General features: G+C 40.9%; 1 protein-coding gene across 1 annotated transcript; it reads right to left on the reverse strand.

Moving 5' to 3' along the window:
- Positions 1 to 1,203: 1,203 nt before the first annotated feature.
- LOC121777490 (plant intracellular Ras-group-related LRR protein 4-like) lies at positions 1,204 to 5,049 on the reverse strand. Its single transcript, XM_042174763.1, has 4 exons — positions 3,809 to 5,049; positions 2,819 to 3,732; positions 2,539 to 2,723; positions 1,204 to 1,544 (listed from the first exon to the last, which is right to left on the reverse strand). The coding sequence occupies exons 1-3, from the start codon at positions 4,440 to 4,442 to the stop codon at positions 2,577 to 2,579; spliced, it is 1,695 nt and encodes a 564-aa protein (XP_042030697.1). The 5' UTR covers positions 4,443 to 5,049; the 3' UTR covers positions 1,204 to 1,544; positions 2,539 to 2,576.
- Between the last annotated feature and the right edge of the window lie 12,820 nt (positions 5,050 to 17,869).

Below are 17,869 nucleotides of genomic sequence, written 5' to 3' on the forward strand. Positions count from 1 at the left end.
ATGCTTACAAATGTTAATATACAACACATTGTATGTTTACTTAATTTACAGTACTCCACTATTGAAGTAGTTTGATTTAGCAAAGCGACATTCATTATTTTTAGTGTGATAACATCAAAGATAGATATAGTTTAGTCAAACTAAAAGATATTAAAGCATAGCTGTATTCAATAGAGTTGATCGTACGCACCTATAAAAGGCTAAAATAGCTTGCCTTGTGGCTTAGCCCTAGTTTTACATTTCAGAAAATGACCTAAGATTCGAAATAACGTACATGAATCTCAACCATGGCAGAAAAAAATAAAGTCGTGGTGCAATAAATCGGAGTTTGAGAGGGACTTTGGGAATTGATTGTAGGAAAAATCCGATCTTTAATGTCACAATTTGACTAAATTTTTGGTCTGAGAAATTGAGATTGAAGAATCAAAGTGTGTGTACGTGTGTTCAGAGTAGCTTCGTCTCCATATCCACAAACTCACTCACTGTGTACAAAGAAAAGTTAAATTTAAGTAAGAATCTTTTCTATTTTAGAACATCTCGAGTATAACTAAAGCCAATCTCATTTTTTATTTTTTTTGTAAAATATACTCATATTTAAGTTTACAATAAAACAAACTCAAATCATTTTTTCAAAATTAATGAGTAAAAAAATACTCCCTACATCTACAAAAAATAGTCTGATTTGTAGATGACACGAGTTTTATTAGTAAAAGTTAGTAAAGTAAGAGAAAATGGAAAAAATAAATAAAGTAAGAAAGAGATAAATTTTTTTTGGATAAAGTATGAAAGAGAAGAGAAAAAGTAGGTAAAGTTGAAGAGAGAAACTTTCCATTTTTGGAAATGAAACTATTTTTTATGGACATCCCTAAATGATAAAATGAAACTATTTTTTATGGACAGAGTATAATATGGTAAATATTATTTTAATTTTGAGTTTAATGTAAATGGTTGGATGAAAAATCACTATTTGATGTAACATTTATAATAAAATGAGTTTGAATTTATTCGTAAATGTCGGAGATGTTATCATGTTGATTGCGCAACTCTCAGTTTTCTGCAACACATTTTTAAAAAGGAGGAAACCAAGTTGCATTGCTGACAATAATAGTGGTCACTTTCACTTCATATATACACCTAGTTAGATAAAGAACAAGATTGACAAGTTTATCTCACAACCAAATGAAATTCAACAATAGAACAAGATTCCACTAAGTAATTGGCATTTTACCACATCAAAATCAACAACAATTGACAAATGATTTCATGATCTATCAGAGAGTCGAACAATGTTACAACAATTATACATATCAACATTGATAAATACATTTCCTTTTGTCCTAGCCGGTTGTACTCAAATTTTGCAGCTCATCATGGATCTTGATTCGAAAAATACAGGCAAATAACCAAGAACATGTCAAAAATATTTGAAAAAAAACCCTGAAATGTTTAAAATGAAGGATCACACCCACATCTGAAGAAAACCCTGTCAAGATTTGTGGATGTGTCAAATCCAGAAGTCTTCCCCCTAATCATCCCCTCAGTTCCTGCATACGAACAACCAAAGCATGTGAGACTTACACAGGATGTGATATGACTTATGAGGTTCAATAATTAGATCAGGGTAATATAAAGAGTAAAGGCTAAAACTGGTCCAGAACATATGCCCATTTTATGATTTTGGTCCTATACTTTATCTTTTGAATTTTTGTATCCTAAACATTTCAACTTGGATCACAATTGGTCCTACACTAATAGTTCCGTCAATTTTTAAACAGTCAACAGTTTTAACCCGATTTTAACAGATTAAAGCTGTTAATTATGATTTTTAACTCACTAATTATATCATTAATTATGATTTGAGGAGAGAACTCCGATCATGATTGCTTCACTCTATGGAAGCATAGAGATTCTTGGCTACCTAATTGAGAATTGCAAAGTCGATGTCAACAAAGCTTGCGGCTCCAACGGCGCCACCGCGGGCGGCGCCTGGTCCTCCGTCGAGATTGTGGAGCTCCTGATCGCCGCCTCCGCTGAAATCAACGTTGTTGATGCGAAAGGGAGAAGAGCCGGCGAATTGATAGCTCCGATTCGCCGTCCAGGAATGGGATTCGCCGGCGATCGAAGTGAGGGGGAGGGAGAGGGAAGGTGATTCGTCCAGGAGGAGACGATTCAGTTTTAATATATTTTAATTTCATTTTGTTTTTAATATATCTATATTGTTTTATTAAACAATAAATTAGAATAATAAATAATGATATAATTAGTGAGTTAAAAATTATAATTAACAGCTTTAATTGGTCAAAATCGGGTTAAAACCGTTGACCGTTTAAAAATTGACGGAACTGTTAGTGGGTGACCAATTGTGATCCGAGTTGAAATGCTCAGGATGCAAAAATTCAAAAGATAAATTATAGGACCAAAATCGTAAAGTGAGCATATATTCAGGACCAGTTTTGGCCTTTACTCTAATATAAAACATACTGACAGAAATGCACATGAAGGCAACTGAAATCACACTGTAATTAATAAGTGACATACCAACAAGTTTGATGCTGTATATTCCAAACTTCAACGTCTTAGGTTTTAGCATAATCCACACCATTGCGTTTGCGTTTGTTGGATCTTGAAAAGAAGCATATTTGTGCCCAAGATTTCTTTTGCTTCACCGGCTGTGACTTGACTTCCTTCTTGGCAACAAACTCAGCCATGTACTGAACAATAGCCTGAGATACAAAAAAACATATTTATCCTTCTGCAATAGAGGAAAGTAACTGATTCATTTTATAGATGCAAAATAAGGATAAGTCAATCTGCTCACCTGTGGTCCTTTCGCAATTACATCTCCTGGGGGCACAGTCAGAGGGTTTCCATCAACCTTCAAGACACGAAGTCGGGTTAACATTCTGAAGGAGTCGGGGAGGACCCTTATCTGGTTATTGCTCATATCCAACTCCTCAAGCATTTCAAGGTTTCCGATGGACCTTGGCAGATATTGCAAGTCTGCAAAATTGTTGCTTATGTTCATCTTCTGAAGGGTTGTCGCAAAGCACAAGCTTTCAGGTACGGATTCAAGCTCATTGAAACTAACATCGAGCTCTCTCAAGTTTGCCAAGGAGGACATTGTAGTAGGCAGTTGTCGGATGTTATTGTAGCGTACTGTGAGAATCTCCAGGGATTCAATCCGGCCTACTGCTTCAGGGAGTGCTTTAAGCCGGTTATAGTCTGCGTGAAGCTCCTTGAGTGAAACACAACGACTAATTGTATGAGGGATCTCCTCAATATTGTTTGTTTCAACGTTCAATACCCTGAGACTGACCAGCGATCCAATAGTTTCTGGAAGCGATGGGAGTCCATTAGAGCTCAAATCAAGCTCTTGGAGACGAACTAACCTATCAATGGTAGGAGGCAGTGACCTCAACTGGTTTCCCCTCAGATCAAGATTAAGCAAGTTAAGCAAATCTCCGATAGATTCTGGCAATTCAGAAATAGAGTTGGCATGTAAATCCAACACTTCTAATGAGGACATCCCACCTATAGCCTCTGGTAACTCAGCAATCCTATTCTCGGATAAATCCAACGTGGTCAAACTAGAGAGCTTCCTAATGGAATCAGGAAGCCATTTTATTTGATCCGATAATTTGCCCCGGAGAACAAGCTTTTGAGTCCCTTTCTTCGCAGACGCTTCAATGAGACTCGCCAGTTTGATCAAACTCAGTTTGTCACCATCTTGCCCTGCAACAAATCAGTTCAAATGAAGGTCTCATAATGCAAATTACATGTCAAAACAATTGACGAGGAGTTAGCTCACGTGAAGCAGTCACCGGCTTAAGAGTTGGATCCACAATCTGTGGAGCAGCCGAGAAATCTCCAGCTCGACTCCCAACCCCCAATCCATCCATATTGAACCCCATCTTTGTTTTCTTCACATACATGTCATCCCTGGTAAACAAGGGCTCCGAGGCCTTCACGATCTCCTTCTCGTTATAGAAACTAGACAAGGAAGACGACATGGTAGTAGCTGAGGTGATCACCGTGGGACTCAAACTGTTCGACGAGCTATAGGAGGCTTTCACAGTGTCCGCATACTGCGAATCTGAAGAGCCGGACAAGCACCTAGACGCTCTCTGGATCAAATCGTCGAACACCAAGTGAACACTCTCGAGATCCAACAGTTTCAGAGCCTCTCTGCAATGCTCCTTGCTCTGGAAATGGATCATGCTCCTTTGGATCTCCTGCAAAATCTTGAACAGCTCCTCCGGCACATCGTTCCCCTTGCTCTGCTTCGCAATCGCCTCCAAACCAAGCTGATCTTCCCTCTCAACGTTTCGGATCAGAGTTTTCGCAGCCTCAATTTCATCAATCCCCGGCCGCGGTGGCAAAGATCGGTGAAGTCTCATTATTTCTTCGACGACGTCGTCGGTAGTCATCAATGACAGCTCCATTAAATCCCCAATTCTACTAAAGCACAAACTTATTCACAGGAGACACCAAGAATCACACCGACAACGTATCAATACAAATCCAATGAAATTGCCTAGACAAAACCAGGATTTCACCAATCCTATCACACAACAGTAACTGAAACACGTCTAATCCATCTCTAAAATTAAAAAACTCACTAGCCAAAAAAGTAGAAAAACAAAGTCATAACTTCAATTCGTTGGTTACAAAACCGAAAAATTCCCCTACAACCGCCATTTTTTCACCCGAATCGAATCACAATCTCACAGCTCCAAAACCCCAAAAAAAGAGCAACAGCAATTATTAGTTTAATACAACAACAAAAGATGCGCATTCGAAGCTCAAAGCAGTCATTTGTACTAACCAACCAAGACGACGGCGTATCGAAACCGGAGATATTTTGTGGCCGTGAAACGAGCGACCGCAACCAATCAAATCGCGCAGAAGCTGAGCGATTGGTGGAAGCGGCGAACAAGGAAATCAAATTGGGGGAAAAGAGGTAAAGGGAAGTGATAGATAATTGAGTAATTATTTGTTTTATTGCAAAGGGAGATATGGTTTATCGACAGATCTACAATTCGGTTTGCGGATTTCGGTACCTTGTCTTATTATATTACCCCATTCATTTTTTTTTATTTTTCCGGAAATGGCCTTCACCGCTGGCAAAGAGATCAATCCAGCTGCGAAATCTATGCTTAGAGCATCCACAATGCCGGCCAGCGGACCGGTTAGCCGATTCCAGGCGCTGGCCAGTTCGCTCGCCGAACCATTGCAGCCGGCGAGCGGCAAATTGGCGAGAAAAACGGCGAGCGCACGCCGATTTGCGGGCGGTAGCCGATGCGCTCGCCGATCGGCTGGCCGCCATTGCAGGCTCCCGGTCGGTCAATCGATTTTTTTTCCGAAACACTATATATACGCGATTTGGTCATTCAATTATCGGAAATTATTACATTTCCGAATGAAGATTTCTGTATAGCAACTTTACATGTCAGCTCGACCAGCCAGGGGCTCTGCCCCTTGGACCCGGCTCTCGGGGGCGCTACCCCCGAACCCCCGTCCAATCATAACGAATCCAAACAAATGTGCACTCCGCACTTCCAACTTATTTGATGTCTCATTATGATCAATCAAGTTAATCCAATTACACTAAAATATCCAACACCAGATAGCGGCGACGACGGCGGTGGCGACGGCGAGGAGTGAGGCGGAGGCGGGGGGCTCGTGTGTGGAAGAGGAGTTTTTTTAATTAATGTATTTTTTTAATTTTAGTATTATTATTGAATTTTTCCGTATCTGTGTCGTAAATTTAATTCCGTATTTTATGTGATTGTTAATTATTTGTTTTATATAATTTTGAGTGATGTGACTAGGCTATTGCTGGGTTGTTTGCATGTTTTGATGATGTGACAAGAGGATTTTTAGTGCTGATGATGTGGCATGAGAAGTTTGTGGCTAGACTATGGCTGAGCTATTCTTATTGTGGATGCTCTTATAATAGCCTTCATAACTAAGATTTTTTAATTTGAAAACTACATTGAATATATTTTCTCTTGTTCAGATTTGTAGAATATTGGTTTAATGCGTTTCAATTAGACTTGATATGCGAAAAAAAATCGATTATATAAAAATGAATTTTGGGTGAAGTTAATTATATTGAGGCAATACCCTAAGGCCTAAACCATCCATTCGTATTTAACAATTACTAGAAAGCATCCACCAAAATGAAAAATAAAAAAATTGACTAATTATTTTTACGATAGTAAATTATAATCTGAATAAAAACATTAATTCACAATCGTAAGTATTTCAAGTTGTGAATTACAATAAAAAATGTAGAGATTACAATCAAAATAGTATTAATTTATAACTTAAAATACTAAGTTTTAAATTGTAGCAACAAAAAGGTCGATTTCCGATGAAATCTGGCGCATTAAATGACGATATTCGATATTTTTTATGGATAATTGAACTTAAATTTAAAGGTCGCACCATTGATGACTCGAATCTGAGACGTTGGTCTCGGGCATTAAGCTCTCTATCACTTTGCCAACTTAAACACACACAATTTTTTGTATTTATTTTACATTTAGTGTTATACTAACATTTCTGAAAATTAAGAAGTTATAGGTACATTAAATGACGATTTTCTATAAAATTTGAGATTGGGAAATTTACAAGAAATCGAAGAACGTGATCTTAATTGAAACATGGAGTATGAACTAGGTAACTCTCTCAGCTCCAATTGAAGCCATTTTTTTCGAAATTAATACAATCATTTGGGTATTTTTCTCTTAAACACAGCAAAGGTCATGCTAATCGTAATTAAAATTTAAGTCAAACTCAATAGCTAGGATAAATTATTCGATTTTTGTCTGTTGTAGTATTAACAATGTAGGGATGCATCTGCTGGCAAAAGATTTTTTTTTTCATTTTTTAAACCTCAATAGTTATTATGTGACGATTCCGATATAGTTGTAACTTTTTCATACATTTATTAAAATTCAATGAAGTCAATTTCAGGCTTACAGCACAATACAAATATTGAACTCATGAATTGAACAAGTTGCAAACAAGCACTAATCAAAAAGATCAAATATGAAAATATTGAAATTAATTCAAGTTCCACTATCCAAAAAAATGAAAACAGCCACATGTCCATTTTAATGATGCATTTCAACGAAATCGAATAAAGCAAAACGACTTTACCTAATTGTTCAAAGGCTGATTGGTATATTTTGTGTTTTAATCATTTGACTTTAATGCAAGCCGCCTTCGGTATCATAATCATACGTTACTTACTTTTGTAAAACACTATTTTATTTAAGGTATATATACACACCACAAATTTGCATGAGAATATACTGGTATATTTTAGAGGAAAACAATAAAAATATTAGGACGTTATATTTCTATCATTTTTTATAATAATAAAATTAAAATACAACATTAAAATTACGAATTCCAAAATTTCACGCCGTTACAATTTGACAAATTAATTCAGATGTTTAAAAATGGAAAATAACTCTATAGATTAGGATTTAAATCGAATTTATATGGAAGACACGTTTAAAACAATTTCAACCTAAATTCAGATGAAGCGCCACTAGTAATATTGATATCTAGAAGCATAGTACAGAAAGTTATTATCAAATACTGCTATAAATAATCAGAACAGATTGAGATTGCAATGTTGGAAAAATCTACAAAGGAAATAATATAAAGAAAGTGGATAATAGTACTCTCCCTGTAAGATGTTTTTTGTGTTAAATATAGAAAAAAAATAGTAGTAGTATTTTTTTTTATAGAGGGAACTATCTTTTTAGGTCTACGAATTTTGCTAAAGTATCATTTTAGGTCCGTGAATTTTGAAAATATCATTTTAGGTCCGTCAACTACAAGTTAATATCATTTGCGGTATTTTAAATTTTTTCTGGACGAAAATGCCCTTAAGGCCTTCAAAGGGCAATTTGGACAATTTTTTCGCCACTCATCTTACGTCAAAGACCTAGAGTCTAACAATTTCTTTTACTACTATTTAATTTAATTACCATCCAAATTGAATTTAAATATAATTACAATTTGACTTAAAAAATATGTGTTAATTTTTCAATTATTAGATGATCAATTATTAAGGGATAGTGAATTGAGACTTGATACTTTATTTTATTTTTTCAATCTAAACTGCATTTTAAGAACTTACTATAGGTGATTTGTGAATTATATTTAGTTTATTTGTTTTGAAATTAGATAGCTGTTAATTTGGATTGTCATTCGAATTATTATTTATATGAATTTCAGAATGGAGAGCAATTAACGTCCAAATTGAATTTAAATATAAAAATTTGTCGTTAAAAATTGTTGGACTCTAGGTCTCTGATGCAAGATGAGTGGCGAAAGAATTGTCCAAATTGACCTTTGAATGTCTTAAAGGCATTTTCATCTGGAAAAAGTTTAAAATACTTCAAATGATATTAACTTGTACTCCCTTCGTCCCAGATAATTCGTCTCAGTATTCCATTTCGGTCCGTCCCACATAATTTGTCCCACTTCAATTATTCCATTTATGGCAACAAATTACTCCACTCTTAATTACACTTTCGCCTACCCCAATTCCACCATTTACTCCACTTCATTTCATCTCCTTTTTCATTACTCCACACAACCTCCAACCGATTCCCCTTCTTCCTCCATAATCTCCCTCTGAAACCTAGATCTACACCATTCCTCCACCATTTCCACCGCCTCCACACAAATTCACACCCCATCCACTCCAAATACTGCACCTACGCCCTCTGAAAACCCTAGATCTACACTGATTGCTCATCAAATCCCACCGCCTCCACAAAAAGCGACTCCCCTTCCACTATTTCTACCGCCTCGAGAGCTCCCACGGCGATGGGTGATTATCCCGACTCTCCTCCTTGCATTTTATCGGCCGATCTGGACGATCTCGTCGTCCCAGAGACGGCGGAGGATCTGTGGGGTTCTGCCTCTGCCATCGACAACTCTTTCGTCGCCGGAACCCTAAATGACACCGTTGTCCCCGAAACCCAACTGGAATCCTTCATTCCCGTTGTATGAAAGAAGAAATTGAGCAGCATGTTTAATTTGTAATCTGCACAGGTTTTCCATTTTTGAGAGCAACTTGTTTAAATTTGATAAGCATTTTTAAATTCTGCCGTCAACAGTAATTAAAAACTAAAAATTGAACCAAAAATTTTAATTATACTCAAATCATACCTAATTCAAGTTTTCCATAAAATTGGCAATGAAAAAGTAACTAGGTGGGCTCCATTTTCACTACTTACCTTCATTTAAATCAAAGTCAAACAAACATTTCTTAAAACTCGTGCCAGGTCAAATTGACCCGAATTATCTGGGACGGAGGGAGTAGTTGACAAACCTAAAATGATATTTTCAAAATTCACGGACCTAAAATGATACTTTGGCAAAGTTCGTGGATCTAAAAAGATGTTCCCTCTTTTTTATAAATTAACATGAGATAAAACTTAAAAAAAAAACACGATACTAGCCTTTTTAGAACAAAGAAACAATGGACATCCAACTACAGACAGCTGGCAACTGCAAGCTTAGGCCATAACCGTTTCGACCTCCTTTGCAGATGGTTTAGGCTGTCCAAACTCCTACATTATTAAGTTATCAGTACGATTTTTATTTTATTTCTTTCTTTTAATTAATTTATGTAGCCTTCTATTTGGTTATACCATGACCCATATGACTTATGACATGCTTCTCCTGTTTTCATCGATATTATTTAGCATTGAACCTACAAACTCAATAAAGCCTTATACGGGCTAATATAAGCCTCTCGTGTTTTGCTCACTATAATTCAGATGTAACTTTTTTAATTTGGTTTTACTCAGTTTAGAGTTGATACTTTTCTGTTTTTCGTCTTCTTAAGGAGGAAGCAACCAATCTGTCTTCTTATTTACGTGGATGCCATCTGATGAATCGGCGAATTTTTGATGGTGATGAATGCTCGTAAAAATAAAGGAAGATCAACACACAGAGATTTACGTGGTTCGATTTACTGAGGTAAATCTACGTCCACGGGAAGAAAAGAGGGCAGAGTTGTCTTGCTTGATCTGTTTTCTACAGCTAACAATACAGACTTGCTATTTGCTATTTTCTCTCTAGAGAGCTTAACAGAAGTTAACAGAAGGCCCTTTATCTATCTGACCTAGGTTCTATTTATACATTGAACCAAGATCGTGGCATGCAGCATTTATTAGGTAGTGGATGTCGTGGAGGTCGTGGCGACCTTGCATGGGTCCACTATCCTGCATGAGTTAATGACTGCTTGACACCACTAAATAGATCGTCGGTGTAGCGGAGGTGGAAATCTTGCATGAGTCCACTATTTCCTAGTTCGGTCGAATACTGAGACCGGACTGCTGAATTATTGCCGAGCAGCTTTTGCCGATCTGAGAGTAGAGCTTGATGCCGACCAGAGAGCAGAGTTTGATTGGTTGGCTTTTACCGAGCTGTAGGCTGGAGCCGAACTCTGTGGTTGTGCCGAACTGAACTCTTGAGTCATGCCGGACTGATACTCTTTAGCCATGCCGAACTGATACTTTTTCTTGGGCTTTACTGCTGTTGGGCTTGTTTAGTATTTGTTTAGTACGTACTCCATCACTACCCCCCCCGAAAAGTGAAGTGAATCACTTCGGCATTCTGGATAAAGGTACGGGGTAAGTTGATGTTTGTCCTCGGTCTGATGAAGTGAACTCTTCTTTGACCGGACTTGGTTTGTGTCCTAATTTGGCGAGTTTTATCGCTCGGATCGAACTTTCCGTTGTCCTAATTTGGGGATCGGACTTTCCCTTGTCCTAATTCGGCGAGTTTTATCGCGTGGATCGGACTTTCCCTAGTCCTAATTCAGGCAAGTTTTATCGCGAGAATCAGACTTTTGTTGCAGTTCGTTTCAGACGAAGTGCTTGATTCTTAAGCTGAATTGTGGTCTTGTATCCTCTTTAGAAGCTTGGACTTCACAATCGTTTGCTTATTGCAGCTCGTTTCAGACGAACTGCTTGTTTAAGCTGAATTGTGGTCTTGTATCTTCTGTAGAAGCTTTGACTCACAATCGTTGGCTTGTTGCAGCTCGTTTCAGACGAACTGCTTGTTTAAGCTGAATTGTGGTCTTGTATCTTCTGTAGAAGCTTTGACTCACAATCGTGTGCTTGTATATGTTCTAAGAAGGGGATCAGTCTTCGAAGAACAAGATACCTCAGTAACATTTGTAAGAGACGACACACACAGAGACAGACAAAACACACAGACAAAACGCACAGAGACAAATAAAAAGCACATAGAGAAACAAAGATCAAGCAAACCAAATAAAGCACATTGACCGGACAGGACTCAAGACTGACTGACCGGACTGTCTCTTACAAATGAAACTTCTTGAGGTTGGAAATGTGCCATGTTCGGGGTACCTGTTCTCCTGACATGTGAGCCAATTTGTAAGACCCTTTGCCGAGGACTTCTGACACCCGATACGGACCTTCCCATGTGGGTTCGAGCTTGCCCAGCTTTTCTGCTCGGCTTACTTCGTTGTTTCTCAGGACGAGATCTCCCACTTGAAATTGCAGCTTCTTCACCCTTTGGTTGTAATACCGGGCTACTTGCTCCTTGTACTTGGCTGCTTTTATGCATGCCAATTCTCTTCTTTCTTCGGCAAGATCTAGCTCAGCTCTCAGTCCGTCGTCATTCATTTCTGAGGAGAAATTTAGAGTTCGGGGACTGGGTACGCCGATCTCCACCGGAATTACGGCTTCAGTGCCGTACACAAGGCTGTACGGAGTTTCACCGTTGGAGGTTGTGGGTGTAGTTCGGTAGGACCATAGGACTTGAGGGAGATTTTCTACCCATTGTCCTTTGGCTTGTTCTAACCGAGCTTTTAACCCTTTCACCAGGATACGATTTGTTACCTCCGTTTGTCCGTTTGCTTGTGGATGAGAGACCGAAGTGAACCGCTGTTGAATATTCAGCTCTTGGCACCAATTCTTGAACGTCTTGTCGGTGAACTGAGTCCCGTTATCCGAGATGAGGATGTGGGGTATGCCAAATCGGCACACTATGTTCTTCCAGACGAAATCCAATGCCTTCGAGCTCGTTATCGTAGCTAATGGTTCAGCTTCCACCCACTTCGTAAAGTAGTCCACGGCAACGATTAGGAATTTCATTTGCCGAGGAGCTTGAGGAAGTGGTCCCACTATGTCTATGCCCCATTGCATGAAAGGCCAAGGGCTCTGCATAGTGGATAGATCGGTTTGCGGCATCCTTGGAATATTTGCATGGATTTGGCACTTCGGGCAGGTCTTGACGAGCTGCACTGCTTCTTGTACCAAGGTTGGCCAATAATATCCCCATCTTAGAACTTTTTTAGCTAAAGCTCTAGCTCCGATGTGGCTGCCGCACGATCCTTCATGAACTTCTCTGAGGATGTAGTCCGTCTCTTCTGGCCCTACGCACCGCAATAACGGCTGGAGGTAAGACTTTCTAAAGAGGACTCCTTCATGAAGTTCGTACCGAAGTGCTCGGCACGTGATCTTCCGAGCTTCTCTCTTATCCTCGGGCAATTGTCCTTGATCCAGATACTGCAAGATCGGCGTCATCCAGTTCGGCGAGCTGGATACTGAATGTACCTCGGCTTCATCAATGCTTCGATGCATTAATTCTTCCGCCTTTGAGCTCGGATCTGAGGCCAACTTACTTAAGGTATCTGCTCGGCTATTTTCTGCTCTGGGAATGCGGATTATCCGAAAATAGGAGAAACTTCGGCTGATGCTTTGCGCTTTGTCCAAATACTTCTTCATTCTCTCGTCACGAGCTTCACTTGTACCCAACATGTGATTTACTATGACTTGTGAATCACAATGGACTTTGAGAGATTTGACGAGCAGACTTTGCGCTAACTGGAGTCCGACCAGGAGGGCTTCGTACTCGGCTTCATTATTAGTAGTGGGGAATAGGAACCGAAGTGAGTAGGTTACCTCGTGTCCGTCGGGAGCGACGAGTAAAATACCAGCTCCACTTCCCATCTTGTTTGAAGCTCCATCTACGAATCCGCTCCAGCAGTCTGGCGGCTCTACTTCGGATTCCAAGGGCTGTGCTAGTTCGGCATTGGCAGACTTTTTCTGTTCGGCAATGACAGGGATTGCTTGATCGAACTTGGCTTCTGTAAGAAAATCTGCCAAGGCTTGTCCCTTGATGGCTTTCCGAGGTAGGTACTCGATTGAGTGTTCTCCCAGCTCTATGGCCCATTTGGCGATTCTGCCTGATGCTTCTGGCTTGGTCAAAACTTGCCGAAGAGGCAGATCGGTTAAGACGCATACCTTGTGAGCATAGAAGTATGGCCGCAGTCTCCTTGCTGCATTTACTAACGCCAGAGCAATTTTTTCCAGAGGTTGATACCTTGTTTCTGGACCTCTTAATGCTCGGCTTGTAAAGTAGATGGGAAACTGCTTTAGGCCTTCTTCTCGTACAAGCACCGCGCTGATGGTTTGATCTGATGCCGCTAAGTATAAGAATATTACTTCGGCTTCGGTTGGAGCAGAGAGAATAGGAAGCTCGGCTAGATAACTTTTGAGCTCGTCAAAGGCCTTTTTCTGCTCGGCTCCCCACTCGAACTTTGGTGCCTTTTTCAACACCTTGAAGAACGGCAGTTGCTTTTCGGCTGCTTGGGAAAGGAATCGATTCAGTGCGGCTAGACATCCGGTTAGCCTTTGCACGTCATGTATGGACTTCGGCATTGCCATGTTCTGAACGACTTGAACTTTTGAGGGGTTTGCCTTGAGTCCGTCCTTTGAAACCCAACAACCCAGAAACTTTCCCGAATCTACCAAAAAGGTACACTTTTGGGGATTAAGTTTGAGGTTGGCTTTCTTGAGCACGTTGAGAGTGGACTTGAGGTTGAGCTCGTACTCCGAAGTGCTTTTGCTTTTGACGACTATATCGTCAACATACACTTCAACCTGCTTTCCGATTAGGTGCCGAAAAAGCTTGTCTACCATCCTTTGATAAGTTGCTCCGGCATTCTTTAAACCGAATGGCATCTTTTTATAAGCGAAAATGCCGAAATCGGTAATGAAAGCTGTTTTCGGAGCGTCGCTCTCATCCATCAATACTTGGTGATATCCTTTATATAAATCAAGAAAACAGAAAATTTCGAAGCCGATCAAAGCTTCTACTTTTTTATCTATGTTCGGAAGGGGATAGCAATCTTTAGGACAGTGCTTGTTTAGATCGGTAAAATCTATGCACATCCGCCATCCTCCTTCCTTTTTCTTGATCATGACAGGATTGGCCACCCACGAAGGATACTTCACTTCGAATAACACATCCGCCTTCAATAATTGACGGACTTCGTCATGGATGACTTGACTTCGTTCTGCCGCAAAGAGTCTTTGCTTCTGTTTTATCGGCCGGACCGAAGGATCAATATTTAACCGATGAGTGATTACCTCGGGGGGCACTCCGGTCATGTCCAACGGAGACCATGCAAAGACGTCTTTATACTCCTTGAGGAGCTGGATGGTTTTTTCCCGAAGTAGAGGTGTTCCCGCGAAGCCGATCTTAACCGTTCTGGATGGATCGTCTTCGTACAGCTGAACTGTCATCGAGTTCGGCTCCGGTATGGCTTCGGTCATCGCCTCTGACTCCGGCTGCTGTGATTGCTATGCTTGGTGGTGCCGATCTGACTGCTCGGCACTTCTAAGCGCAATTTGTAGACATTCCTTTGCTCTCTTTTGGTCACCTCGGATGACCGCTATCCCTCCTTTAGTAGGGATCTTGATGGTGAGGTGATAAGTAGAGCAAACGGCCCGAACTGTGTTGAGCCAGTCTCTCCCCAGGATGATGTTGTACGGGGACCGAGCTTTCACCACAAAGAACTCGATCATCGTATTGGAGCTTGTAGGCGCTTTTCCCACCGTGATCGGAAGGCTGATAATACCTTCAGGGCGGGTGTCCTCCTGGGCGAAACTTTTCAGAGGAAGCGGAGCCGGACTGAGTCGAGCTGGATCCACTTCCATTTTATCGAAACATTCTTTAAAAAGAATGCTGACTGACGCTCCTGTATCCACAAATACTCTGTGGATCAGTTTGTTTGCCACTCCGGCTTGAATGACAATAGCGTCTTGGTGAGGAGAGATGGCTGGGACGGGATCGGCATCTGAAAATGTAATCACTTCGTCTTTCTTCAGCCTTTTATGTGTTGGCTCCTCTTGATTGGAACCTCTGCGTTCTGCTTTTAGGGACGACTTAGTCTTCCCGGCAGGGAGAGCATCAATAGTCAGGATTACTCCATCATATTGCGGCTCGTCGTCGTCTTCGGGATCCTCATGCCTTTTCGGATCCTGAGGATTGCAGTTCGCACCTCTCTGTCTTTTGTTCTTTTTCAGCTGCTTGCTTTGGTATTTTTTTAATGTTCCTGTTTTCACAAGAACATCAATATCTGCAGCCAAATCTCGGCACTCCTCGGTATCGTGTCCGTGGGCCTGATGGAAGGAGCAATATTGATCCTGAGGTCGCCGCACGGCTGATTTCGTCATCCGCTTTGGTCTTTCGAACATATCGGAATGTAGTTCGAAAATTTCCGCTCTTGACTTGTTCAGCGGTACGAACTGAGCGGGCGGCTTCTCGGGGTTGAGACGTGGTCCCAATCTGCCTTGTACCGGTGCCCTTTGAATTCTTTCAAAAGGAGTTCGGCGAGGAAGCCTCTGATCGCTATGATCGGGCTTCTTTTCGTCTCCTCGGGATGAGCTGTCTAAAGACCGTTTTCGACGGTCTGCCTCATCCGCACGGGAAAACTGGTCCGCAATGTCCCACATTTCTTGAGCTGTTTGCGGACCGCACTCCACGAGCTTTCTGTAGAGAGCTCCGGGCAGGATTCCATTTTGGAATGCCGAAATGACAAGTAGATCATTGAGATTATCTACTTGTAGGCATTCTTTATGGAATCTCGTCAGGAAGTCGCTGATCTTTTCGTCGCGACCTTGACGTATAGAAAGCAGCTGAGCCGAAGTGATCCGGGCTTCTGCTTTCTGAAAGAACCTCCTGTGGAAAGCATCCATTAGATCTCGGTAGGATCTAATGCTGCCTTGAGGAAGGCTGTCGAACCACCTTCTGGCGTTCCCGATGAGCAGCTCGGGGAACAGTTTGCACATATGGACCTCATTGAGACCCTGGTTCGCCATATTATATTGATAGCGTCCCAAGAAGTCACGAGGATCCTCTAGCCCGTCATAAGTCATTGACGGTGTCCGGTAGTTCCGCGGCAAAGGAGTTCGGGTGATGTCGTCCGAGAACGGAGTCTTTAATGCTCCGTACATGGCGAACCCGACATCTCTTCGGTACGGAGGAGATGGAGTTCTCCTGTGGTTCCGGTACCGAGGAGGAACTGGAACATGTCGGGGTTGAGGATTCTTTCTCCTGGAAGACACGTCACTACTGCGGTAGTGACTTTCATGTCTGGATGAGGAGGGAGAATCCGCCGTTGTCTTCTCCGGCTGTTGGCTCTTCTGCAGGAAGGTTAAGAACTCCTCCTGCTTCTCGGCCAAGAACAGCTTGACAGCTTCATTTAAATCGGGCTGCTGGGAAGACTCGGTGCGATGACTCCTGGAGTGGCTTGTTCCTCCTTCGTGAGAACCGGAGGTAGATGTCTCCCGAGGCCGTTTTTCAGACCTGCGAGCTGGACTAGCTTCCTCACGGTTATCGCGAACGGTATTACGGGTGGTATGTGATCTGGTATGCATTTTTTTGGGGTGGAAAAAGGGTCAAAAATTCGCTTTATCACAAATTTGGTTCTCTGTTTCCCACAGACGGCGCCAGTGATGAATCGGCGAATTTTTGATGGTGATGAATGCTCGTAAAAATAAAGGAAGATCAACACACAGAGATTTACGTGGTTCGATTTACTGAGGTAAATCTACGTCCACGGGAAGAAAAGAGGGCAGAGTTGTCTTGCTTGATCTGTTTTCTACAGCTAACAATACAGACTTGCTATTTGCTATTTTCTCTCTAGAGAGCTTAACAGAAGTTAACAGAAGGCCCTTTATCTATCTGACCTAGGTTCTATTTATACATTGAACCAAGATCGTGGCATGCAGCATTTATTAGGTAGTGGATGTCGTGGAGGTCGTGGCGACCTTGCATGGGTCCACTATCCTGCATGAGTTAATGACTGCTTGACACCACTAAATAGATCGTCGGTGTAGCGGAGGTGGAAATCTTGCATGAGTCCACTATTTCCTAGTTCGGTCGAATACTGAGACCGGACTGCTGAATTATTGCCGAGCAGCTTTTGCCGATCTGAGAGTAGAGCTTGATGCCGACCAGAGAGCAGAGTTTGATTGGTTGGCTTTTACCGAGCTGTAGGCTGGAGCCGAACTCTGTGGTTGTGCCGAACTGAACTCTTGAGTCATGCCGGACTGATACTCTTTAGCCATGCCGAACTGATACTTTTTCTTGGGCTTTACTGCTGTTGGGCTTGTTTAGTATTTGTTTAGTACGTACTCCATCACCATCCTAATAACACATCATGCTTAGTGAAGTTTGCCTAGTTCATATTGATTCAAAATCTACTACTATGAAATTAAATTCAAAATGAACAGAAGTATCCAGAAATTAAAATTTGAAAAATAAAAAATTTAATTATGAAATTAAATAAAAAAATATTTTAAAAAAATCAAAATACCATTGCAATCAACCTAAACAAATATTACATCAAATGGACAAAAACGAGTTTGGTTAGTACTCCCTCTATTCCATAGTAGTGAAAACATTTTTTTTGTCACGTAGTTTAAGATCAACGGACGATCACCAAAGCTTTTCCAATTCTCATTATGTTGATATATAATTTAGTACTAATATACTTATTTTTTTA

Source organism: Salvia splendens, chromosome 18 (genome assembly GCF_004379255.2).
Source record: "Salvia splendens isolate huo1 chromosome 18, SspV2, whole genome shotgun sequence".
NCBI lineage: Eukaryota > Viridiplantae > Streptophyta > Magnoliopsida > Lamiales > Lamiaceae > Salvia > Salvia splendens.